Source organism: Cloeon dipterum, chromosome 4 (genome assembly GCF_949628265.1).
Source record: "Cloeon dipterum chromosome 4, ieCloDipt1.1, whole genome shotgun sequence".
Classification (NCBI taxonomy): Eukaryota; Metazoa; Arthropoda; class Insecta; order Ephemeroptera; family Baetidae; genus Cloeon; species Cloeon dipterum.
Genome location: NC_088789.1, coordinates 18,732,507 through 18,759,443, shown reverse-complemented (window position 1 = coordinate 18,759,443; position 26,937 = coordinate 18,732,507). Strand labels below are relative to the sequence as shown.

At 39.5% G+C, this 26,937-nt stretch overlaps 2 protein-coding genes across 3 annotated transcripts in view; one reads left to right on the top strand and one right to left on the bottom strand.

The window, feature by feature from the left end:
- inaE (inactivation no afterpotential E) overlaps nucleotides 1-20,623 on the top strand; it is a 42,876-nt gene extending 22,253 nt beyond the window's left edge. Inside the window, exons 2-16 of one of the 2 annotated variants that reach the window (XM_065487438.1) lie at nucleotides 7,373-7,584; nucleotides 8,457-8,558; nucleotides 8,728-8,905; nucleotides 8,998-9,082; nucleotides 12,107-12,241; nucleotides 12,320-12,522; nucleotides 13,101-13,416; nucleotides 13,838-14,061; nucleotides 14,123-14,264; nucleotides 15,065-15,172; nucleotides 15,228-15,367; nucleotides 15,627-15,650; nucleotides 16,000-16,132; nucleotides 16,854-17,222; nucleotides 17,834-20,623. In XM_065487438.1, the coding sequence (XP_065343510.1) occupies nucleotides 7,373-7,584; nucleotides 8,457-8,558; nucleotides 8,728-8,905; nucleotides 8,998-9,082; nucleotides 12,107-12,241; nucleotides 12,320-12,522; nucleotides 13,101-13,416; nucleotides 13,838-14,061; nucleotides 14,123-14,264; nucleotides 15,065-15,172; nucleotides 15,228-15,367; nucleotides 15,627-15,650; nucleotides 16,000-16,132; nucleotides 16,854-17,222; nucleotides 17,834-18,610 (3,148 nt within the window). In that variant the 3' untranslated portion in view covers nucleotides 18,611-20,623. The remainder of the gene's footprint in view (nucleotides 1-7,372; nucleotides 7,585-8,456; nucleotides 8,559-8,727; nucleotides 8,906-8,997; nucleotides 9,083-12,106; nucleotides 12,242-12,319; nucleotides 12,523-13,100; nucleotides 13,417-13,837; nucleotides 14,062-14,122; nucleotides 14,265-15,064; nucleotides 15,173-15,227; nucleotides 15,368-15,626; nucleotides 15,651-15,999; nucleotides 16,133-16,853; nucleotides 17,223-17,833) is intronic. The other variant, XM_065487439.1, reaches the window with a different exon arrangement.
- Nucleotides 20,296-23,213, bottom strand: LOC135941748 (uncharacterized). Its single transcript, XM_065487441.1, has 3 exons — nucleotides 23,064-23,213; nucleotides 21,537-21,654; nucleotides 20,296-20,974 (listed from the first exon to the last, which is right to left on the bottom strand). Exons 2-3 carry the CDS (start codon nucleotides 21,652-21,654, stop codon nucleotides 20,655-20,657), a joined length of 438 nt encoding a protein of 145 aa, XP_065343513.1. The 5' UTR covers nucleotides 23,064-23,213; the 3' UTR covers nucleotides 20,296-20,654.
- Nucleotides 23,214-26,937: the final 3,724 nt, after the last annotated feature.

Here is a 26,937-nt window from a genome sequence, read left to right as displayed (position 1 = left end):
TTTGAAGTGTTGTCAGAAAGCGTGCTGCGTGTTTATCATGCGCTTCTTTCCCTCATACTCGAGGCAGCACATAAAATTGATCGTTTAATGCACTTCTTGACGACGCGTGGCCTGTTTCATTCATCGCAAGCCTAATTGAAATATTGATTGGGTAGGAAAACTCACGTACGTCACGATCTGCCCGACGCGCGCCCCATATTTTACGTGAGCCCCATTAGCGGTACATGCCACATCCTTTTTCGTATCGCTCGCGAGTCATAAAGCCGGCAAGAAATGAATGCGTAAAACCACCCGTGTTTGAGCTGGCAAGCTCCCAATTCAACCGAGCAACTAGCTTTTTTCTTCACGGAAACGGCCTAAAATGAGCACCGACAAAGAACGTTAATAGCATTTTCGCTCCGTTCATTCAAAGCCAGTCAAGCTAAAAATACTCTCGTCAGGAAAGTCTCAAACAACTGATCTGACATTTGACAGGCCGAAGCGCTCTTGAAATAGCTTTAAATCGATGAGGGAAGTGGTGTAACAAATTCTCCTGCTCTTCAGAATCATGATCGAAAATCAGAAAAATAAATAAACCTTGTTGAGACTTTCAGACAGTGAAGATTTTTTCTATCTACACCTAAAGAACACGAATAAAAAATCTAGAACCACCAAAAACCGTAAATCGCTCATGAAGCTTGATAATTGAAAATCGTAAGTTCACTTAATAATTCGCTATTTACAAAAATTATATTATAATGCGTGTTTTAATTGCTTTTGAGAATTTTAAGAATATGGTAGTGTCATCTAATGCTGGCTTGGAACTCTAAAAGACTTGCGCAATATTGAATTTTGATGCATTTTTGTTAAAACAATCGAAATTCGATTGTGCAAGCACTAGAATTCTCTCTTCAATCTCTTATTAGAAGCGGTAAACATGCAAAACATTGCAAACCCCAAAAATTTTATGTTAATAGCAAAAAACAACGCTAGGAAAAATAGAAAAAAACTGTTTAAATCTGAGACCCTAGAATTTGGCTAAATAAACGCCTTTATATATATATATATATATATATATATATATATATATATATATATATATATATATATATATATATATATATATAAACGAAAAAAGAACCCTAGCAATAAGTTGACTTTTTTACCTCGAGTCTGCGTTATTTAGGAAAAATCGTTTCTTCCCTGCCAATAAAGGAAACCCTCTTAGAAAAAATCGACTTTTTTCCGATTCCTGAGGGAAGTTGCCGGCCCGTACATTTCAATATTCGACAGCAGTGGTGGGTCGTTTGTTTTATTTACACCAGGCAGTCTGCGAGCGTCGCATTTATCTGCCGGGGCTCTCGTTCGCTTCCTTCCTTATCTGTGGTCAAGTCTGTTTGCAGCCCGCAAGCCCCTGGGGGACGATTGTATGCGAGTTGCCCACGCACGCACCAAGAGAGGGAGAGCGAAATTTGTGACCCGACAAACAAACAGAATGGATATTATGCAAGTGTGGGTGGTACGTCTTCCCTTTTCTAAAGGCTTCTTCGATTACAAAGAAGCTCGCGCGTTAGCTCAAGGAAACCGGAGAGTTAGCACGGCTTCGTTCTGGCATTTGGACGAAAAAATATTTCGCGCGCTTGCGGTTTTCGGTGCTGGATTAGACTGTGAGGCGTTCAAAGAAAAGGAGGATTTGGTTGCTTGGAGCGAAATTTGCGCTGGAAAACGGCGAGGAAGTGATGAGAGGGATTTTGAATTGTAAATGTCCCGCCATGATGACGTCAAAACTTGCACGAGGCTTAAATATGATGTGCTGATAAATGTTCAAAGTTATAGTCCGTAAAGCCAGCCCGTCCTTTGAGAGGATATTAAATTGCATTTAATATTATCTGGATTAAACTTTGGTCTCGGGACCACATTTGTTTTGCAACGTCAGATCTGCATTTGCAAACAGAGTCATGTCTTTGTCTGTGGTCTCTCAGCCTGAAAATTTGACCCATTGAAATAATCATGCGAAAATTGCCGCAGTAGCGAGCTGGCCTGTTTTTATCCGGAGCTCGTCGAGTGCGATTTTCTGCCTCGGATGCTCAGATCAAAAGTAGCCTCGATTCGCTTGGCTAGATATAAAAAGATGATTGACGGAGCAAAGTCGGTTGATTTGCGTGCAGTTTATTTTTGTCTTTTTTAAACATGGCGAGGCAGTTTGCGGACTGAATTTATGTGATTTCAAGGGTTGGGAATTCCAGACGATCGACTATTTTTTTCTGTGCGTCTGAGTATCTTCGGAATACCAAATTAGAACGAGACATCTAATTTTAAGGCTCTTGAGCCACTCTAAAAACCCTCCAAAAACTGTTAAAACAGCGAAAAACCTTCTAAAACGACTGTGAATGTGAAGACACCAAACACTGTGCAAAATCGCTTGTGAAACACGGAACAACCTTAAAACGCTTTAAGTGGTCCAAACCGTTGGCCCATAATTTTTTTTCTACAAAAATTAAATTTTCAAAATAATTAAAACGTTGCAATTGGAAACTTACGTTAGTTTTAGGTAATCAATTTTTAATGAGATACTCTCGAACATTGGGCTTCATATCTCTATTATCTTGTGTTTTGGTTGGTTTTATAAAATATAAAAGATGGCAAGGTATGTATAGAGTCTGACTAAACTTTTTTCTGTAAATGTATATTACCTCAAAAGTAATTTTCTTAACATAATTAATCGATCCTGTTGAGCTATTGGGTCAGTTGCTATCTTGTTACAAGCCTTGGAAAAGTTCCAGAAGAAGAAAAGTTCTAAATTTTGTGATTAATTTTTGTCAAAAAAATAATATAAATTCATCAGTGAAAACCATCTGAATTTGCCCTAAAAGATTTTTTCTAGCTAAATAAATATGTAAAGGAATTAAACCCCTCAACATTTTATATTACTGGCATGAAAATGTATTATTTTTTGGGTTAAGTCTAAATATAGACTTCTTTTTTGGGCTCGAAAAAACCGTAGATCTATAATTCGCATCCCTAAAAAACACGAAGTGACACTTTTACGAGATTTATATTATGCGAAACAGTGGAGGGAAACTTGGCTTTTCTCCTTTAATTTAAATGTGATATGTTGAATGCCACATTATTCGTTACAGTTGGCAGCAGTCACCCCTTCCCGTCGTTGGTTTCTATTTATTCGTTTCATTAATATTTTACGACTCTCGATAAAGCGAGAATGCGGAGCGATTTCGGATTTTGGAGAAACTCCAGCTGTCATTAAACGCTTTTTCGAATCAACATTTTATTTCTAGATAGACACATACCTTTGCTGCGTGTGCGCGTATTTATTTTTGCTGAATCGCGGAGGCGGCCATTGTCGCTCGAGTTGGCGCGCAAGCCTCATCAAGAGAGCGGTGATACAAGGCATTGCGTGGTTCATGAAAAGTTTTGCGGCTTCCGCTCTATCGCTCTTGGAAGGCGAAATTCCCGCATGAAATAAATATACACGGAGTGTTCTTGTCGGAGCCAGAAGCAGCTTTTTGCGCCTGAGATAATAAAGAGCTTTACGGCGCTCTGAGCCATGATAGTAAAAATAAAAGTTGGGGTCACTGCTCGTCTGTTTTTTGCTTGAGTTGCGCCCGATACGCTTTCAGGCCACAGACTAATTAATTACTTCCAACCGTGTGCCTTTTCACGGTCACAGGTTGCGGGGAAATGAACCGAAATCGACAGTGAATTTGCATAAAGGTCATTGAGTTTGCTGGAAAACTCTTCAGTTTGAAGACCGCACCGAGAAAGCCACTTGAAAATAAACCTCCAAGCTAAAAATTTATTGAAAATATAAATCAAAGGCACTTAAGTTGGCCGCGGCCTCCAGGCGAGACGCACGAAAATAAACATCAAAGCGCGTGCTGCTCGTTTGAAGGTGCTCTTCCTGCGTGTGAAGCCTCGTGACGAGCAGGCGTGCATTCGCTCCATTAGGCAGGCTCAAGTGCGCTCATTACGCGCCTAGACACTTACTTAGCATATTATAACGAAGCATCCCGGTCCCGCCTCGTACTCGTCGCATTCGGACGAAAAGGCATAATTTGCATTCTCGGACTGCCTCTTCCCCGCGATGAAATAGGGTCAAGTTGCATCAAGAGCGGATATTAATTTTTCGCCAGGCTGCGTGCAGGCGGAGCTGATAACCTTAAATTGCATTTTGCTCTCGGGGTTGATGCTTGATTGATGTTGATGGCAAGTAATTTCATTCCGCTATATGGCAATCGGTCGACCGGTGAAATGACTTGGAAACCCTTGCATGAACATATTAAGCTGTCCACGCATAGCATAACGTCATTTGCAACTCAATCATTTTTTACCGGAGCTTGCAAAAAAGATACTGATCAAATGAATAACTGATGTCTTAAATTCCAAAACCTAGAAAACATAATTCAAAATTCTTTTATCCTATCAATATTTATTTGAGATTATAGATGTGCCCCCTCGCCCCAACCATCGCTTTCCCGGTCAGCAGAAGCTAAAAGATTTAACTAAGCCCTGCGAAGCCCTAAATTTCAAGCTAGACCCACCCTGCCTTATCTATGATAACATGTTCATTTATAAAACCTTTCAAAATCTCCTTGATAGTAATTACTATGGAAAAAAAACTAGCCTTTGAATAGTATACATAACCTATTTTGGACCTTATCCAATATAAGCCTCCATCAGGTTGGAAAATTGATCTGCCAATAATTTTATCGGAATGTGATGGACGTGTTTTCAAATTATCGGCGAGACGAGTTCAAAAAGTTCACTGTGTCTCCGATGGCTCACACAATAAAGCAATCAGTCGCGTCATTTATAGGCGTCAATTCTGTCGGAGGGGAAAAAGTCAGCCCGTGTGTTGTATGCGTATACGCGTCTTCATTAATTGATTGGACCCGCATGTCGATATGCAAATAACGTGTGCTCCGTGCACACCGAGAGGCGAGTGCGGCGCCGCGCGGCTTTTTAGCAGCCCTTTGCTTGTCACTCGCAGGCAGCGTCAGTCAACACACGGACTGACTTTTTCGAACGCCACGCGCAGGCACACGCATTCGCCGTCGAGTAGCACACAAAAGTTGCTGTGGTTGAATCGATTATCGGCCTTGCTCGACGCTCAGGAGCCGGCCGCCGAGGATACTGCCGCGCGCGAAAACAAAAACACTCCCAACGAGCTTCATCTGTCTTGTAGGAACGAGCTACGCACAAATTTTTTGTCATTCCAGACAGGCTTCTGCGGTTTTTCCCTCTGACCACTGCAATTTCGAGAAAGAAAATTTTCGCCAACAAAAATTTCGCTAAGATTGGGAGCACTTCTGTGGTGGCTCAAATGGAATAAAAAGGAAACACGGCAGATGATAAATGATCATACAATTGATTGCTGTATAGTTATCCTACAAAATTTGAGAATATGAATAAGAGAAATTACGTCTAGGTGAAAAATCTGATATTTTAAACAGATTTAAATGTAGGAATATTTTAAAATTATGATTTTTTGGTAAGTTTCTTTTAACAAAATTCATCCGCAGTGTTTATAAAAAATATTTATTGCGAATTTGCAGAGTTACTAAGCCTGAAATACCCCCAGATAGAAATAAAAAATCAACATCCATTGGAAAAGAGACAAATCGGCTCAGAACGACGCAAAAAACATATGTGTTAATTTTTAAAGTAGAAAAGTTGTTTACCGTTTGAACTTTTTGAGAGAAAGCATCAGTGGATCTCCACCTCGTAAATTACACGCGTCACATGGCGTAAAGTAAGTTGTTATTTACGGCGTGCAACAACATCATGTATCATCCGCAGACTATCTCCAGCACGTTTCGCAGCAAAAACTTTGTCTCTCTGGCAGTACATCCGTTTCCCTTTGCCAAACGGAGCGATCATATCTGCTGGAAGAAGAATGTGAGCTGATTGGCTGGGGGCAGCGCTCTTGATAATGGGGGCGAAGACGGGCAAAAAATAATATTGGAAATCCAGCAGCTTTATTTGCTGGTGTGTGTGTGTGTGTGTGTGTGACGAATGGCGGCAGGCGCAGGCGAGGATAATAATAATAAAAAGCGAAGGCGGAATGCAGCGCAGGAAATAGGAGCAAAGGCACTTGAAAGGGAATGTCAAAGGGGAAAATCTCTCGCGCTTATCATATTTATTCTACTTTTTGCTAATAGCGACGGCATTAGTGCGCCTGCCGCGCGGGGGTGCAGAAAGATGAGGGCTTTGAAATTGGCAAATTGAGCGAGTACAGCTAGCGAAACTCGTTAGCAGCAGCAGCAGTTTTTGCTCGTTAACATCGTGGTTCGAGTCTAAGTAGCGCATTACTTTTAAACGAGATGCACTCGGGGTTCGGAGTGGCAACTCATTCGTCCCGTGGAGGTTGTCGCAGGAGAAACATAAAATTTGCATGCTAATTCCTGCCACCTTACTAATTGTTTTGAATTTAGCTCAAGGGTGATGAAATTTCCATCCGTTCGCTTCTCAAAAAATGATCAGTGATTTTTTCGAATGATTTCGATTCCTCTTGTCACGATCTATCCAATGGTGTACGAATTATGGGGCTATTTTCCTTCTGGGGAAATAAATCCTTACCGCTTAATTGACGCAAACTTTGAAGCCGATTTTTTTCGGTAATTTAATATGCAACCTGGGTTTATTTTAGCTTAAGTAAATAATGCTTGATTTTGCAGTCTTGATGATACACACTTGAGAACGATATTCGTGCAATAACAACCACCTTGTTGTATTTTCTCAGTGGAACAAATGAGCACCTTTAAAAGTAGCTCAAAAATTGTATCAGTGCGGAGGAGGACAATCAATACAAGTAGCAATTTCGTTAGGAAGTCAAGTGCGCACTCGTCTTTTTCCCCTTTTCCTCCGGCACAGCGCCGAGAAATCGAATCTGTACAATCAGAGCGGAGGCGAAATTGACAAACACGGCAGCGTCGACGGCAAGTGATTCAATTTGCACGCGGGCCGACGCATAATAAAATGAGAGCGCGATGAGGCAACAACACAACGCCTGCCGAGCGCTGAGTATGCAACTCGTCGGGCACAAATGCTCCGCTGGCTGCGGATAACTCGATCGCGCAGCGCCACAAATTGAATTATTAGGAAAGTTGCGTCTGCCATTGTGCAAAGTTGGCTCGCAAAAAGTCAGCCGCGTATTTCTTTTCCCTGTTCTTGCATATCTCGGCGCTGCCAACTTTTTAATCAAAACAATCCGTAGGAGATTTCCTTTTTGCCCGCTGCCACCCGCCGACGGCGAAACTTTGCTGCTGCATCCTTAATTAATCCCAACTTTCGTAATATCGGAAATTTAAGAGGCGGAAACTTTTAATTGCTTGCTCGGTAAATTATAAATCATTCGTGTCTCGCGCTGTTGCAGGGCCGTGGTGGTGGTCGTGCTCTTCACCAGCCAGTCGCTATGGCGCCCGGAGGCATGCGTCGCCCTGCTGCGGGTGCACCTCGGCCTCTACATGGGGCTCCTGGGGGTCGCCATGGCCCTCGAGATGGGCATCGCCGTGGTGGCAATGAGGGGCTCCATCCTTGACACCGAGCCCCGGGCGCCAATGCAGTATTTGCTGTACACAAGAATTGGTGAGTAAATAATATGATATTTCAAATGATACGAATTTAAAATGAAAAAAAATAATAATTTTACTAGAGTGTGTAGATTTAAATTATAAAGACCCATTATGCAGTTTGAAAAACACAGGTTTTTATTTTTTTTTAGTTGAATTATGAATTTGGAAACCACTATTGATGTGGGCTTTTGGAAGGATTATTATTATTTTTTTATTTGAAGAATTTATTTCCCACCCTTATAAAAATATATAAATTTTATTATTGGCAAATTCTAGGTGTTTTAAATCCGAAACAAAGAGTGAACCGAGTGAACACAGTTCCCAATAAAGTAAGGTCGTGAATAATTTTTAAACTCTTGAATGAAGAAGTTAAGTTTGTTGCGCTAGTCTCTTTTTTATCTCTGAGATCTAATTATTTTACTCTGAAAAATTATTCACTTGACTTGTGAAAATTAATAAAGCTAAATAGCAACAACTGTAACTTTTTTCCATTTTTGCTCCCCCAAATTTTCATTAATAAAAAATATATGAAAAGCCTTCAAAACGTCCTTCCGTATATAAAAAAATGCTTTTCTGGTCTAGATTTGAATTAAATTTAAGAAATATCAGTACCTGTGAAGGACCCCGTGAAATTTTCTTATTATCTCGGTTTAATAAAAATCTTTTGAGAAGGACTTTTTAAAGTTACAAATGTGTTAGTTTCTTTGGAAAGTTGGGAAGTTTATATTCAGGTGTGTTTATTTTTCAAAATATTTTTTATAGAAATATTAAATTCTGCTGTACGCTGAATTCAATCACGGAGCATGCCTTCCAAAATGCCCGGCATGGCGTTCGCCGATAAATCGCCTGCGGCCAAATATTAATTAAAGGTAATGGCTTTTGCAGGGGTGATGGGTTTGGAGCTGGTCTGGCTGGCGCTGGGGGTGGTTTGGCTGGTCTACCACTATGGCGACTGCCCCATCGACTCCTCCAGAGAGGCTGTTCTAGGTGAGTGCGGCTAATTGAGCCTGTCAGACACGAATTCCTACTCTCGGCTCGGCCCACACTGGCAGCCCGGGATGCTCTCATCATGCTGCATATTGTGCGGCCGTAATTAGAGATGATCCTGATTATGGCTCTAGCTTTCGGAATTAAATTGGTTTTGATCTGGTTGCAGGTTTAATTGTGGGCAACGGCTGCGTCCTGGCCAGCATTGCCGTCACCATTTGGTGCACCTTCGACGCTGCCGGCCGCTCGTGGGTCAAAATGAAGAAGTACCAAAGAAGCATGAAAGAGGCTGAATCAAAGTTCCAATACCGCAGATCAGGAAGCAGACAACGAAACTGGAGACAGAGGTTTATATTACCCGGGATTTATTTGGAAAAAAATTCTCCTGTCGAAAATTGACAGTAATAACTGACGCCTGTCGTAAACTTTGGCTTCGCAGGAAAGTCTTGCGCGCCTACCAAGACAGCTGGGATCACAGGTGTCGCCTGCTCTTCTGCTGCATGGGCAACTCGGACAGGAGCCGGGTAAGCTGCCTATCCTATCTCCATAACTATTGGGTTGGGATTTTTAGATGTTTTTTTCTTTTCGACGGATATACGAATAATTTTTAAAATCGGTTCTGCGGAGCCAATTTTGACAATTTTTACGCATCTTTCAGGTAGATTTGCTCACCAAAAATCCACGTTTTAATAGATTGCCTATTAATTAAATTTTCAATCACTTTCTTCTAAAGATCATATTACATTATTACATTTAAATGGAATCTACTTTTGTCCGGTTCAATTAAAGATGTGATGGAGGTAATTCGCGACAAAAATATATTAGAGAAAGTAATAAATAATAAATTAGTTCATTTTAACAGAATGTTTTAGAAGTGACTAAGTAGTTTAGAGTTTAGAATTTATATTTAACAAACTTTTCTAGTTAAGATTTAACGGATGACAAAAAAAATAATCAAAGCCATCTGATTTTTCAGTAAAAATTTACACAAAAAAAAGTGAAATATTTCGAGCAAATTTTAGGGTTTTATATATGTGTTCAATGGTAATTTCGATAGTTTTTTGTGCATTTAATGCGTATTGGACACTTAATATGGTTTTAGACGATTTTAAGCGATATTTTAAAGTCTAAAAATTGCATGATTCGTGCACATTTGGTGTCTAGGAGTAAATATGACGCTCACGACGCTCAGAAAAAGAGTATCTCGACTTAAAATCCCAACCCTATGCCCATAACGCACGAAACGAAACAACCGTCGTAAATTCTGTGTGCCATAAAACGCGTGTGTGCCTCGCGCTGCATGTTTCCGCCGTGTATCGATTCCCAGAGTCCACTGTTTTATAGAGAGCCGATCGGGAAAATGCGTCAGCAACGTGTTTCGTCGCCGGTACGTGCCCACTCGCTTTATTTTCTGACTCTGCCCATTAATTTCTTCACGGGACATGTGACGCGCGAATTACTTCATTGCTCACTCCACTCAGTGAATGAATATACAGTTTCACGTCCACGAAATCGGGTTGTTGCACTTAATATGCGTGTTGTGGAGGAGTCATAAATTCCAATGAACCAGGGTAGCACTTAAATTCAATTGCTTACGCTGGCGTATAATTTATTGCGTGCAAATTTTTTGCCCTCGTCACGTAGAAGATTTAAGATTTACAGCAGAATTTTACGAAAGATAAAATATTTTCCTTAACACATATTCCAGTCGTTTCTCCCTAAAAAGAAAAAATAGACCAAAATATTATCAAGAGAGAGAAAAAATTCAGTTTCACCAAAATCATATTCATGAGCAGTTTTCATGAACCAACTTGTTGATCTATATTTTCTCACTTGTCTTATTTTCGTGCCATAAAATTACTCGAAATATTTACTTTGGTTTAAGACTTTCAACGATGTTATATTTTACCACATGACTAATTGTAAGGGGATGTATGGGGTAAAGTAAACCCTATACTGATCCGCAATAAAATCAAATTTCTAATCTTATTATGTTGTTTTCAATTTTTTTTTAAAGAAGGGAAATGTAAGAAAAGGCGTCCACCACAAAAAATGACATCACAACAAATTTTCCTATTAAAAATATTGGGTGAAGGCTTAAAGAAGCCATTATTAAATTCAATCTCCGCGTTACGATGTTCGGATGTCACAGTATTTTACAAAGCCATGAAAAAAATGCCAATTGGTTGAAATACCTTGGTCTATTTCTTGCCCACGGCCTTGCGAGTAAAATTCAATATAGCTATAGTCTGAAACATTAGCTGGCAAATGGATTTTTAATGTCTCCCTTTATTTCCCAACTGAGTGAGTGAGACAAATTAATCTGTTTAGAACCGCCGAGATGCGGACTGCAATTTATTATTTAAAGAAACGTGACGCGCGCGGCGCAGTTCTCTCGATTTCAAGCCCTTTTCCTTTGATCATCAATCACCCTCCATTTTCATAAACGCCGCCACTGCTGCTCTCTTCCCCACGGCAACACGATATTCCTCTTTTAAGAGTGATCACTTTGCAGCGGGGCGTGCTTTGTGCCCGTTACATGTCGCAAAAAGCCACACAATGAGTAATTTCAGACACACACGCTCTCGGTACCCGTTCGGCATTGCTGGCTACTTTGGCACTCGCCGTTTCCCTCTTATCCTTTTGCGAATAGGACATCCGCTCCTGCTCCGCAATCGAGATTATTTTCCCTTTTGGCGTCGAGAGTGAGATGTGAAATGCTTGCCTGATAAGTCACGTTTGCGATAAATTTTGGTGCGCACAGGATAGCCGTTGGACACGGTCATCATTCAAAATGATTTTGTTTTATTACACGTCAGGGAGAAAGTGTTCACCGATTCTACTTTCGGCTCTCTCTTGCCTCCAGCCTAATTGGCTTCATTAATTTTTTAATTTTATCGTTATTTACATTTAATTTCGAGAAATCTGTTTGTTTTTAAAAGAGGTCTGTGGTATAATATACTAAAAAATTGGTATAATAACTTGAATCTAATAAGTAACTTCACCGATTTGAGGTGTTGCAAAAAAGCGGCTTAAAACTAAAATTTCAATGCTTATTTTTATTTCTTGTAAATATTCGAAAAATTTGAAAAAATTGAAGACTCTCAGCCTACTACAATAATTAATAATCCCTCTTTCCACGACAACTCACGTCAGTTGATTTTTTCTTTCAAATTTTGATTTGACTTAATAGGGATTTAAAACTTTTTGTTCCTTTTTGAGCAAGTGTTAGCTGGTAAAACTACAGAACACATTGACATTTTTAGTTTTCTTTTCTAGATGCTTTCTGCATTATAAATGTACTTGAATATCAGGCTCTACGGTATTTCTACTATTACAATAAAATTAAAAAAAACACGATGCTTAATACATTCCTTTGGAAATGATGATTTTCCTTTACATTTTGAAATATTTTGTGTTTCCTTTTTGCTGCACAGACCAAATTTAAAGAAATGCTCAACTAATCTCCTCTAGAAAACACCCTCTACCCTAAGCCAAAAATATCCTCCGACGAAAAGAGATTATATGAAAGTTTAATAACATTGCAGAATTCCTTCTCCGACATTGCCCGCCTGCTCTCCGACTTTTTCCGCGATCTCGACGTAGTGCCTAGTGACGTGATCGCCGGTCTAGTCCTCCTGCGCAAAATGCAAAAGGCGCAGAGAGAGGCCATCGTTGCACAGGTGAGCGTCCGTTTTTTCCAAATAAATGCTCAAACTTTGTTTGGTGACACACGTCCTTTTCCTCTCTTTTCGCGGCAGCGATGTAACGACACATACGAGTTCCTGTCAGGCGTGCCCGTCACGCCGAGAACCAAGTTCGTGGCTCTGGGCGAGCCCGAGCAGATGGCCCAATTCCAAATGGTCATACACTACATGCACTACGCGCTGGGCGCCTATGGATGGCCTATGTACATGGTCACGCACTCCGCCTGGGGAATATGCAAACTGTGCACGAAACTCGAGTGAGTAATAATAAAATTTTGTAATTTAGTTTATCTCTGAATTAAATATTTATGCTACGGTTAAGCGGTCAAAACTACAATCAACTAAATTAATTAAGTTTAAGTAGTACGTGTACAGAGATCTGATGCAGCTTGAATTAATTATTTTTATTTTTTTTAATCTCTGTGTTTAAATACACCTAATTTTTATTTTTTTAAATATTTAATCTTATAAAAATGCACTAACTCTAAAATAATTAAATTATCTATTTTTATTTATCAATTATGTTAAAAAATATTTTAAATTCATGATTAAAGTATATATAAGCATGTTAAATAATAACAATAATTTTATTTTATGTTGCTATATTTTTATATATTCCAAACAAATTTTTCAGCCACTTACCTAAGTGTTATAATAAAATAGTGGAATAAATCCGTCTTAGTGAAATTTAGATAAAAAGTTATTACGGATCTGAAATGTGAAATAAAAACAGTAAATAGATATAAATCATGTTTCTTTGACAGTACATAAAAACTTTTCAATTGTTAGTGAATCACACTTCTAGTTGAGCCATATTTTGTTTATATTCTTCAAGGTGCTCCTGCTTCCCCCGTCTGTGTGGCAAACGCGAGCCTGAGGACAACGCGGTCGTGTTTGAGGACAACTGCTGCCAGTGCAACGTGGCCGCCCTCAGGGAGCAGGTGGAGCGTGGTGAAGTGGAGGTCGTGTACGCCACCTACCATGTCGACGTCGGCCAGACGCCGTTCTTCCTCGCAGTCGACTACACGCGGCGCAAGGTGGTGCTCAGCATCAGGGGCACCCTGTCGATGAAAGATGTGATAACTGATCTAAACGCCGAGGGAGAGCCGCTGCCTCTGCATCCTCCTAAAGAAGACTGGTTAGGTCATAAGGTGGGAAAGTCAATTTTCAAAATTAAATTTTTTCTCTATATGATTTTTAATTTTGGTGTCATTAAATCGCTTTTATTTCAAGGAGATTCATTTTATTATTTTTTCAAAATGGTATATTTTTAGTGTCAGATCTAGTAAATAAATTGACTTTCATCAAATACAAGCACATCTGAATCTGAAAGTACAGCTTTTAGGCGACCATCCTATCATTAAATTCCATACAAATTTTATCTGTAAATTCATGTTCCCTATATAGAAAATTTTTAGACAGCTAAAGAAACTCCGTGATTTTTTAAATTTATTTTGGTGACGAAATAGTTAGATCGAGAAAAAGTAATTAATTCCATGACTTGTGAAAATTTGTTTTCAGAAAATTTAGTTTGTTTCAAAGAAAATTTGTCCTTGACTTTAAAAATTTCAGGGTATGGTTCAAGCTGCCGCCTACATAAGAGACAAGATACACGAAGATGGCATTTTGGCCCGCGCATTCAGTCGGGACCCGGCGAGGGGCACCCACGAATTCGGCCTTGTCCTCGTGGGCCACTCCCTGGGCGCCGGGACAGCAGCCATTTTGGCCATTCTACTCAGGCCGGAGCACCCTGATCTCAGGTGCTACGCCTACTCCCCTCCTGGGGGCCTTTTAAGGTACAATTTTCTGATTGTTACTCTCCTCCGGATGGATTTTAACTTTTGGTGACATTTGAAGTATGCCTGCCGTTCAGTATTCGCAAGAGTTCACGATCTCCATTGTGGTCGGCAAGGATGTAGTGCCGAGAATAGGACTGCACCAGATGGAGTCCCTCAGGGCGGATCTCATTAACGCGATTAAGCGTAGCAAAGACCCAAAGGTGAGTCTCAAATTCAAGCGTGAAAATTAGGGCTGCGCGTTTCGTTTTTTATGGTTCAATTTTACAAAGCAATGGAATTTAAACGAGCTCAAATCATGAAATTTCAAGCAATCTATGCCCATGTAAATTCAACATAAATTAACTGATATTTCGTAACATTATGTGTACGCGATATTGTGTTTCATCAAAACTAACTCTTTAGCTGCAGATAAGACATCAGGAATTAATTCCTCCTCCGATTTTTTTTTAATATATATATAACATTCAAAGGGATATTTTATTTTTGTCAAGATGAACTTAAAAATCAAGGAACATTTTCTTTAAGTATAAAATAGCATTTTTTTATAAATAAACGAAAACTGTTTGTTTCCTAAGAATTTTAGGTAAAAAATTCTTCAATCCTATAAAGCAATCAAAATTTTAACTTTTGACTATCTACTTTTTTTACTGAAGGACCCTAATCACAGATATAGGAAAAATCGTGACATTGTTTTTGCTTCGTGAACGAATTTAGAATATCGAATACCGTCAAGATTTTGGAAGAGAGCAGGCTTGTCTTTTTTAATCGAAAAATTACGACTACCATCTAAAATTCTAGTAGAATTTCATAAAAAAAGTAAGACTCAACTTTTACTTATATCTTGCAAAAACGTAATTTTAAAATTTTCACAAAAATAGCAGTTTCTTAAAAACAAAAACCAATTGATTTAAATAGATGATCAAAATCAAACTAGACCCAAAAATCAAACCAAAACACGCAGTGCCAATGATAACATGCAATTATCGCCACCTTCTTGTAGTGGAAGACAATAGCCGGCGGGATGGTTTGTTGTTGTTCGCCACAACAAGCCGAAGCTGAAGACAAAGTCAGCAACTCTGGCGCTGAAGGCGGCTCCGAAGCAGTCGTGGTAATTAATAATTCGGAGAGATCGCACCGCATTTCACTATAATTTACCCAATCAGGTGAGCGAGGCTGAGAGAGATGCGGCGCGAGAGGTGATTACTCACCCGACAGACAATTCCATCGCTCTCACCGTTCACCAGCCTCTCTACCCTCCAGGGAAAATCCTTCACGTCGTTAGGCACCATCCGACCAAAGGAGAGTGAGTACATTTTCTCGTCTCGAATTATCTAATTCTTAAACAACTAACTTACTAAAAATCACGTTTTATTATGTTTGAATCTGCACTTAATTTGCTCTCATTATATTTGATGAGGAAAATATACGACCGGTGTAAATACATCATTTAATATTTTGATGTTTTTAGCCGATCTCACGCAACATTTTGACACATTGTCGCTTTTTCATGTCTGCTTTCACTACTCTACTATACGCGCTGCTTGATTCTTATGATCTAATAGGCAAAAATATGAGAAAAAGTGGAGGTATGTCTCACCCGAAACGTGCTCTGTAGCCAGATTTGAATCTCTTACTTCATAATAAGCCTTTTGCTTTTTGCATGGAATTTGAATTTTGTATAGTAGTTGTTAGTTTTTGGAATGGTATTGCTAGATAAAATTCTGAAACTATTAACAGATCTGTACAGTGTACATTTTCTTGCATTTTTTAATATTAATTTAAATACAATGATTAATCAAAATTTAAAACCAGGTAAATCAGAAAGCAAAAAAGCTCACTATTTGTTTAGCGCTCAGTAAATTTTAGATTGTAGCTTTATAATCGTGTAATAATTAATGTTTTTCGGGCACAGCGTAACTTTGTCTCAATTTCCAGACAAGTTCTGCGCAAAAATGAGCCAGTGTACCAGGCACTGTGGGTGGACAACATGGATTTCGACGAAGTTCTGATCTCTCCAGTGATGATCCAGGACCACATGCCCGACAAGGTGTTGGAGGCCCTGGAAAAGGTATAATTCTAACGACGACACCCAGAGCACACCTCATCGCACCATCAGTACAAAAAATGCACTTGCTGAGTTTCACTTTGAAGAATTATTAATTAACTATGCATGAGCATGACCGACCAATCTCATTTATGCATGTTGAAACAAAAGGAGAGGGTCATTTAGAACACGAACAATCGACCTGTCTCATTTGAGTAAATTGCGACAAAAAGTATAACCCACGGATGTGCTACTGAAAAAACACATTAGAGGGAAAGCAGTTGACCTGACTTAAAATTCCATAGGTCGTGTCAGACCACCTGACCTCCAAACCTTGTGAACCTGGGGGGAATTTAGTTCCCATACCCTCTGATGCGTGCGCCATGGCTGTAGCATGTATTGATGATAGCTCTCCTAACTGTAACTTATCTACTTCTGTTCAAAAGGAAACCAGGTAAATCCTTTTCGTGTGCACATTTTTCTGGCCTCTTTGCCTCCACCATTTTCACCCAAGACTATTATCTCTAACAAATTTCGCACAGTTTTCTCACCCTTTGTGCCGTTGAGTGAAGATTTACATGTAAATATTATTGGTAAAGTTGGAAAATGAATTTGCAGTAATGTGTTGTAAACTTGTCGAGTTAATTGACGTAACATTAATTAGAAGGGGTCGTGTAAACAGTATTTTATCTTGCCGTCACACGGGATTGGATTACAAGCAGAATTTTAATTGCTGTGCATACAGGTTGTGACCCACATCGGGCCAGCAAAGCCAAGACGGCACTCGATGACTCCGTCGGATAAAGCGCCCACCGAGTGCTCGTCGAAGACGCTGATGATCAACAGCGAGTTTTCTGAGCAGACGCTGCTGCTGCAGAACACGCCTGCATCGCCCAAGTCGCTGACGCCGCCGTACAAACTGTGCCTTGAGACGAGCTTTACCTCGCTGAACCCGTCGCACCGCTCGTCAGCATCGAGCAACAGCGTCACCCCCATCGTCACCCCGTTCACCCTGCACCCTACATTACCCTGGGAGTACACGTCCATGCTCGAGGAGCAGCTGCAGACGATGGCCAGCCGATCCACAGTCTCCTCCACTATTGATAAAAAGAGAGTAAGTGCCATTTAAAAGTTAATTTTCTGTGGTAAAAATATTTTTCATTTTAAATAATTTAATTGGTTAATACAAAACAGCATTATTTATGGAGAACAAATTGTTGAAAAACACAAGGCAAGATCTCACCTGCATTACACTCAATTTGTTTCTGTACAGTCATTTTTCCAGCATTGTTAAAATTTTGTGACGCAAGCTAATAATTAATTAAAATTGATTAAAGAAAAAATAACACGTTAGATTGAAACTAATATTTCAATTAGCAAATTCTTGAAAATCCGTTTTTCATGAAGATTCGGACCCAAAAACTAGACTAAATGACACACGGCTAAAAATATATATCCAGATACAATTTTGCCTTTATTGGGTTGATCATGAAAATTTCATTAAAAAAAGTTCATGGCACAGAATGAACGGCGGAGAATAAATTGATATAATCGATTCCCTTTGGGCCACCCATTCCATAATTTATTTGCTCATGGGAGTATCCATTGCAAAGTCTGTTTTTTTTTTCATTGAAATAAACCCTTACCAAGAGTATTCAATATTTTTATTTAACAATTTTAAAATTTTGTTTGAAATAAATACAATAATAATTTTTCCTGTTCTAGATTGATCTGATTCACGATGACTGGTTCGGCTTGGCGCCGCTCGCGACGCCGGAGTCATTGAGCGAGGTGTCCAGCATCAGCTCGCGGACAGGCAGCCTGCTGCACGGCATCGCGCAGCACTACCCGATGCTCTTCTCGCCTCGGCTAGGCAAAAAGGTCGGGCCCGTGGTGTACAAGCCGCAGTGCCTGAGCAACCCGGTGAGCAAGTGCACGCCGACGCCGAGCCCGGCGCCGCTGACCGAGAACAACAACCAACTGGAGCTGGCGTCGTCGCTGAACGACTCGACCGAGCTGAGTTTCGGCTCGGCGTGCAGCACGCCGACGCACCCGCCGATGCCTGCCACGAGCATCAACAACAACATCATCGTGGACGTGCACAACAACGACGGCCGGCAGCTGAAGCAGACGCTGCTCAGCAGCAATTCGCCGAAGCAAGTGACCTTCAACCTGGTGGAGGCGCCGCCGGGCACCACCAACGGTGGCTCGGCCTCACCTGGCAGCACCCTCTCGGCGCATTTGTTCTTCGCCGGCTCCGTCGGCGAGTCCCCTGAGGACGAGGATAGTGGCTTCGGACAGGTGAGCCGGACAATGCGTGGCTACAGACAGATGCGGTTACTGGCGCCGAGTCCTGCCGTGCGCAAGGCAAACTCGGACGAAGAAAGTGGCGTTCCAAGCACGGACGACGTGTCGCCGCTGCCGCTGTTGACGCCGCTCGACGCCGAGTCGCCTAACGCCGCACTCCTCTCCAAGGTGGTCAAAGGCGAGAGCAGCGTCTGACTGATTTTTGTGCTTTTTTATTCTACTCTGCTCGGTGCCAGCAAATTTGGAGCGTTTTGTCGTGCAAACTCACCACATGATGACACCACGGCTTCTGCAAAGAGTCTCGATTTTACTAATTTTGCTACAAGTTTGTCAGCATTTTTCCGGTGGAATTGAATGTGTTCAAGTAACACCAAGGTAAAAGATATATAGCTCCAGATTTGCTTTTTGATACAGCGTATTGTCGCCGGCCAGTAAACAGCTAAATCGCTATTTTCGTGAATTGTCAGTGTTCAAAGTCTCGTCAGAAAATGACGCCACCATCCATTTGTTAATTCACAAATTCAGTTTGAAGGTGCCAACAGATGGTGCTACTGTTAATTTAAAATTTCAATCCTGCTACTCCGCTTTCTTGGCGTTAAAGATTTCATCCTGTAAACCAAAATCGGTTTAGATACAACAGCAAGTTTGTCTTGAAATTTTGTCTTTTTACGATTCAACCGCGGTTGGCTGAACCAATTTTGGTTGTGATCATATTTTTAGGCCATTTAAAGTAGCATTCTTGAATTTTTAATCGCAATGTAATTATCTGAACACTTAAAACAACCGGCGGGACCATCTGTTGCAGCGTCTCTGAACAAATAATTTTGTTCATCACTGTTATTTTGATAAGTTGGAAAGTCAAAGCAAAAGAGAAAATTAAATTTTCTTTTAAAATTAAAACTATTCAACATCTAAAAATCAAATTCGAAAACTTGCAAATGGCCAGTAGGGCTTTGAATAAAAACAACTTACTCAAATAGCAAATTGGCTGCCAAGAAGCTTGTAACCAAAGATACATTTATCAAAGATATTTAAATACACATATTGGTATATAAAAAGGTCAATAATGATTCTATATACATAGTACTTGTCTTTATGTACGAAAATTCAGAGCAAATCTATAGCCACACAAAGTTGCAAACCTGAAATTGGGTTCCAGCATGGAACAAGTTGCAATCAATGCACCAATTTAAGGAGACAGAAAATGTACTTTCAAACCTGTTTGTTGTAGAGGAGCCTTACCACAATATTTAAGGCACGTCAGTAAATATTTCGTAACAAATATTTTTCTTAAAACAATTTTCACTAATGAGCATTTAAAGGCTTCAAGACATTGCATTTTACCTTCACAAGTATACTACAAAGAAATTTTAAATGAAAATATTCCGCTGTTTTCCACCATTATTTATTTTTGTGTTCATGATTTCAAAAATGTTATAATTTTTGCAAATTTTAAAGGATCTCTCCCCTTGGTAAATTATGAAAATAGCTCCGAGACAATTTTAAAAGAAGTTCTCTGTGTAAAATGCATGCGAAATGAAATTATTAGAATAATTCAAACTGTACTCCACAGTGAACAACTATCTCACTCATACTATTCGTCTTAAATTTATTAGTGAATTAGGCAACGGAATTTTAGAACATTTGTATTATATTATAAAATACTCTCATGAGGTGCTCATGGCTTGTTAATGTTGTAAATTATAAATTATCATGGAAGTTGCGATCAAAAAGTTTATATATGCCAGTCAATCAAACTGATGAAAGGTGATTTTCAAATGAAAATTATATACTTATCAAAATCATGTGCGAGATGAATAAATTGAATATAAAATCTTACCAGGATTCGTGTTTTTACACAGTGAAATAAATGTTGCAGCTTTTTTGTAATTAAATTCTATACGTTTTTTATTCGTACAAAACGGTGGATATTACAAAAAGGTACTAATCGTAAGTAAAACTGAGGATCACATTGTCATTGATTGATTAAGATGGTTTTCGGCATAATGAGAGACGCGCGAAAAATGAATAGTTTACAACCCTGTCTATCCTACTGATGCTTCTCAAATAATGACTTTTCTCTGTTTTATATATATTCCAGGTGTTTCAATTTTTTGTGTAAAATGCTTCTTCGTCCAAAAGTCCGTTTGATTCTCTCACGAGGAAAATTTTACTCCAGCAGCATTTAAAAATAAATTACTCGCGGTTGCTTCTTCAATCTCTCTCAATAATGGCGCGCTTAGGCCTTGGGCTTCTCAGTGGACTTGTCGGCGGCGGCCTCGGCAGGGGGAGCGGCCAGGTCGGGGTACTCCAGCTTCACGCCCTCCTCGCACTCGAAGATAGGGCAGCACGTGGGGAACTCGGCGGTCTTGTTGGTCGACTCAGACAGCTTGCACTTGGGGTTGGGCTTGGGCAGGGGGCCGCAGTCCTCAACCAGCTCGAGCAGACGGCCCTCTTCGAGGACGCAGGTGGAGCGGCCGCAGAAGGGAGCAAGCTCCCATGACTTGCCGGGCTCGATGGTGGCGCAACGGGTCGAGGCGAAGCACAGGCCGGGGAAGTCTGACAAAGTTACCAATTTCGTTAGTTTTTTTTAATTAGAAAAAAAGTTTTTTCTGTTTAAATTGCTATTAAAAAGCAGATGTACAACTTTATAAATGAGTTTTTTCTTTTTTAAATATCAGAAGTATCATCTGAAGTAATTTTTGTTAATATGGAAGGATGAATTCTGTTTAAATTGCCTTTTCCAGAAGGTATTAAGTTGTAAAAATTCACATTTTAGCATATAAAAAAACATTTTAAATAAAGGAACTGCAAAAAAGTTATAAAAAATCAGATTTAAGGCTGAAAATTTTCATTGTTTTCACACGGACAGCGATTTCATTTAAATCTAGGAGTTATCTTTTTTTTAAAAAATATTTTTCTGCTATCATTGCCACCAGGATCCATTATTTGTTCAATTTACTTGTTAATATTAGAATGTCGTTTTATCTTAGTTCGTCGCAAGAATAAATACAATCTAATCACTGTGGCAACGAAGATGAGTCTGTATTTTTTGAAAACAGAGCAAATATTTCTGCTTTTTCAGTGGAAGTGCTGATAATGTCCAACTGAGCATATATACCTCTGAGGGTGTCAGCAGGAATGAGACGGCGGAAAGTCTTTGGTCTTTCGGCAGCCTTGTCGTCAGCGGCCAAAGCGAGGGTGAGGGAAACAGAAAGAACGACAACGAGGAACTTCATCTGCAATCACACAAGTGAAACGGTCGAGTTAAACACACACGTGCAGTGCTGATTAGGTCACAAAGGAGTGAAATTAAAAGTGTAAGTTGCTCGGCCGGTTTCCACCTGCCGGCCTTCCGCGCTCAGAGCTGAAAAAGCCGAATCGACCGTTTAGTGCGGAAGATCGGCAGGCGCTCTCACCGCCTAGAGGACGGACATCCTTTGCTAAAAGGCAGCAATTAATAAATCACACTTGTCCCGAACTCGTGCGCCCGGCAAATCGCGAAAGTTGCCTGACGAGTAAAAGTCGTGCGATTCGGCGGCCCGCATACACAATAAAAAGCTGAAAGTCTACTGCTTAGGCAGCCCCCGCGGCGTTTTCTGTGCCAGACTGGGCGGCGGTGTAAAAAAGTGCAAGAAGTGCGCCGGCCAGGCCAAGGGAAAAACGCGTTGTAAATCGAAAACTCGTCCGCTGATCAACTTTTCACCTGGCGTGTGGGATACTGAGATCGAATTGCAAGGGGAAATTCTGTCGTAATAAAAAAGGAAACCAACGACTTAGGTTACGCTGCTACACAAACACGTTGCAGATGCAAATTGTGTTTTGAACGAAAGGGAAAAACTAAACTAGGCGGCATGTGAAAGTGCTCTTGACTCAGTTAAGTGTGATCTGTCACATTAGTTGGTTAATTTCAGCTCACACAATTAGCGCACTGAGAGTGAGGTGAGAGCGAGCCTATAAAACTGCAGCATTTTGCGTTGCTTAAGACCTTGCACTAATGGCTTCTTACCCAGAACACGGTTCAATTGGATTTAATCGTGATAAACGCCCAGCAATATGAATTGAAGGTTGATAAATCTAGATCAATGAATGAAAAATCACATTATAGATTTTTCTATCCCCTTAGTAAGAATTTTTTATATATTTAACTACAATATCAGCTAAAATCCCCCTTATTTCATTTTGGGAATTTGTATACTGTTCAATAACCATCCGTTCAAATATTAAAAAACCAATGGTTAAAAGCAACAAATATACTTTAAATCTTAACTGATATTTCAATTGCATCCTTGCGCGCAGGATTTTGTATATTGATACCTGCACCGATGAAGAATGAAGTTAAAAAAAATTGAGAAAAATTCCTTAGTTGGAGGTGGACATTTTTTGCTTGTAAGGTCAGGAAATGAAAAGAAATAAACTGTGCAAAGTGTTCAACTGGAGCGCTGTTTTTGAACTCCCTGCACATTTTTTTTAAACAAAAAGAAAAATGTCCACCTCCAACTAATAAATTTTCTCAATTTGCTTTATCAGCAAAAATATTCCAGTTAGTTTGTCATCCATTTGAACTGTGCAAATTGAAAGTCTAAATTTTAATTTCTCTTGTCAATGCAAAGAGAAATAAAGTGACTCGAACGTTCTAGAGGCCTACCTTTGTTTGCGGACGCGCTCCTTTTTCTGCGACAGGGTCTTAGCGAGTGGCGAGAGGTTCTACCGAAGCAACCTTTTATACAGGGCCGTCAAAGCTGGAGGAAAGCGGGTAAGGGCGAGGTGGGAGGGCCAATGCTAACGCTCAGCAGGCGCTTCTCGCTCCTCGCATGCATTTGTACAAACACACAAACGTATATATTGCACACAGTTTTTATTCGGACCTGGTTTACAGATTATTTTTCACGCATCCTCGGCCCAAAGCATTGTTCGCTATGTGAAATTAAATCTGCAGTAGTGCGCTTCAGAGGGAATTCACTAGGCAAAGTCTCTCGCGATCTGTTTCTGTGCGAACGCGAACTCTGCAATTTGGTCGGCCGTTGCAATTGTTTTAAAAGGGGTTAATTAAATACCATAACTGGTTTTATTTAGTGAATGTTCTTTAAAGTCCAGTAAAATAATTCAATTTAAGTGCTTCAATAGAAAGATAAAATGATTGAGCATATTTTATAGTAAATATCACGATATTTTGGCTAGGAAATAAAATAGGGACCGATCGATATGTCGCTGCATAATATTTTTTAACCTTCATAGTCCCCTTTAAATTAATAATGATTTTCTTTTCTGTAAATTTTGCAAAGTATTTTAACGCAAATAATCCTGCCAATCTTTCAGTTTCCTTTCCATTTCTGAATTCAGCATAAATTTGTTTTTTTAATTTTTTTATTAACTTTTCAGAAAAGCTTTTAGTTGGATCGACTTTGCTTCACCCACTCTCACTGCAGTAACATTTTTACAATAAGTGATAACTGAAAGCATGTATGCTTCACCCTTTTGTTGCAGAAGTCAATGGAACATATTGTTCGAATGTTTCCGTGGGTGCCTCGGCCGACCGAGAGTAAAAGCTGCTTTACGCTGACGTGCCGGTTAATACACCTCTCCAAAGCATATAGTGCAACACATTCAGCTGCATGTCATTATGTGCCGTATTGTTGTAATTTATGCACGCTGAGAGCGCGGCTTGCGCAATGGGCACGCCGCCGTGTGCGAGATCTCCCGCGATGAACCACCTCTATTATTGTGTCTCTCCTGAAAATTTAAGCCGCTTACATAACAAAAGGTCGAGTGAACACAATAATGCAAATTGCAAAAATCGTCGGCCCTTCGATTGCATAATTTTTCGCCAACACGATTTATTTTTCTTACAGACACTTCGATTTTATTTCAAGCATTGCTGTCATTAAAATCGCCGGAATTCACACACGGTGTAATTTAATTTACATTGTTCCATTTTCACATAATAAAACAGTGATAAATTCGGCCTCTTCCTTGCTTTTATTTAAAATCACTGACCCGTTGAGTTCATGGTTAGTTAATTAATTAGTGGACTCGGACAGAGGCGTGCCTCCTTAAGTTTCAGTTCACTTGAGCGAGAAAATCCAAAAGATACGAGTAACCTGGCAGGATTCTTGGCTCGATAGACGTCCAGCAGTTTCAAAGTCAAGGATTTATGCAAATTAAGCAGCCGCGAAAATAATCTTTTATTTATGGTGCCACTTTCCTTGTTCTTCGGTGCTTATGTAACTGTCTGGATTTGTAGAACATTCTAGCATATCAAATTATGTCTAGTTTTTTGCTGATTAATATCAAATTATAATAATAGAGTATCATTAACCTCATCTTCCACTCCCTAGCCGTTCAGTACAGTCATTTGCAATAATGTTTGACCTATAAATAATTTAATTGCAAAACATTTCCAATGTTAAGAAATTAAAGAGGATTGATACTGCAAAAACACGGAAATCCTTGTTGCCAATGAAAAAATTATCCCTAAAGGATTCAACTAAAAACAAAATTGACGTAGTTAGCAGTGTATTTTGTTTCAGAAAAGTGGCAGTAAAGTTAGCATTCTTTTCAATCGAAGAGGACTTTCTCAACGAGATGTATCAAAATCTACAAAGGAATTACTACTATAGAAAGCGCTGTAAATTTTGGAGAAAATGGACAAATTTTGTACTTGAATTGTAGTATGATATACATATATATATAAGGTCCTCTTTTAATTACAGTAGATAGCAGAAAAATTTGACCAGTTTCTCATTGTAACCAACAATTCAAATAATTTTCAATTGTTGCTCTCTATCAATCCACTTTAATTTCCAGATTAAGCTCAATTTAGCACAAAATGATTATTTATGTTAAGCTTTGCCAATAATTTTGTAACTGAAAATAACATATTAGAACAGGATTTTTAGCTTTTTTATTTTATATTTATGCTCACTTATAATACAAATTAATATCACATATATTATATACTGTATACAACTTGATCGAAGAGTAGAAAAAAGTGCAAAAGGGCACCGCTCCAGATATACACCATGTTCAGACGTTACTTGTAAGAATAAAGCCTAAATCGGCCCATACTAGATATATATTTCTAAACGCAATAAAAAGCAAAAAGCATTGTTTAATTATTACATTTAAATTCTTAATATATATGATATCACAATGACTGAATTATTATGTTATTTTCCCACATTTAAATATTAATGGTCATCCATCCATAAACAGAAAGCTCAAATTGAACGAATTAAATTGACGCATTCACAGTTGATTAGTGACCCTGTTTTCCATTGAGTATGCGAAACCGTGGGTGTGCGAGGTGCAGAGCAGAGAGAACAAATAATGAAGCCGTGACATCCTGGCGCGTGAAATCGACACCGACCGGAGGATTCACCCCAGCGGCGAGAGTAGGCGAAAGATATAAAACTTCTCGCCGAGAGCCAGGTGTCGTGGTATAGGACGTATTGAATGTTCCAATTTTGATGAGCGCGGCAGGCTTTCACCCGCGCGCGGTGTCGTTTCCAGGCTGCGGAAAAACGAAAGGCTCGGGTTGCGATGACTGGCACGATATCATTTCTACATACATTATCATTAAATTTAGATTTGTTGCAAGCATGTGAAGCTATTAATACAACTGGGAAATCCACTCCTGTCTCCTTCCTAATTGCGAGTGGATGAGTCTCTCTGTTTTCACGCTTGCCTGCTCAACTTTATTAGTTGTTCTGCCTTCACGAAAAATCCAAGAAATTTGTTGGTTTATTTCCACATTATCACTTTATCCTCCTCTTGAAAAATTACAAGTCAAGTTGTAACTGTTCCCGCCTCGCCTGCTTTATAAATATTTTTCTTTAGGGTAAAAAATCAGCAAAAAATATTGCTGCCCTCGAAAATTTTAAATGCTTTAAAAACTGAGATCGTAAAATTTGCAAACAAAATAGTCTACAAATTGTGAACTTTGTTGCAAAAAACCGTCTTAAATTCGCAACCCTAATTGAAAATTGCAATGAAATATTTTTCCCAAATTTGAATTGATATCATTAAGTTATTGTTGAGATTGTCTCACAACAGGATCAAAATGGAACAAAAAAATTGCATTGGAGAGCTTCCTGCTTGGAATACTTCGATGGCTTCACTATTTTGTTCCTTGGTTTTAACGGAAAAAGTAACAAATAGTTATCTAAGAAGGTCACTAGATTAAATGGAACAAGTTAAGGTGGGCTGCGTTTCACTGTCTTGACAAAAAAATAATAATACAATAAAAAATAACGCTGGATCACACTGATTAGGTATGAATGAATATTAATCGGATTTACTTCTTTGTTTCTTGCATGCGTAGGCCTAAGTAAAATATTTATCTGTTCCACGCAATCTCGAACTGCTTTTAAATTGCGCCGCACAATTATCAGTTACGTCATTCAGACACAATTAGGGCCACCGAATTGCGCAACAAAAAAACTGGTTTTCGGATAATACGATCTCTGAAATGATAAAACGCGAGATTTATGTTGGGGATTCCCTGCCAGCATTGGTCGTTT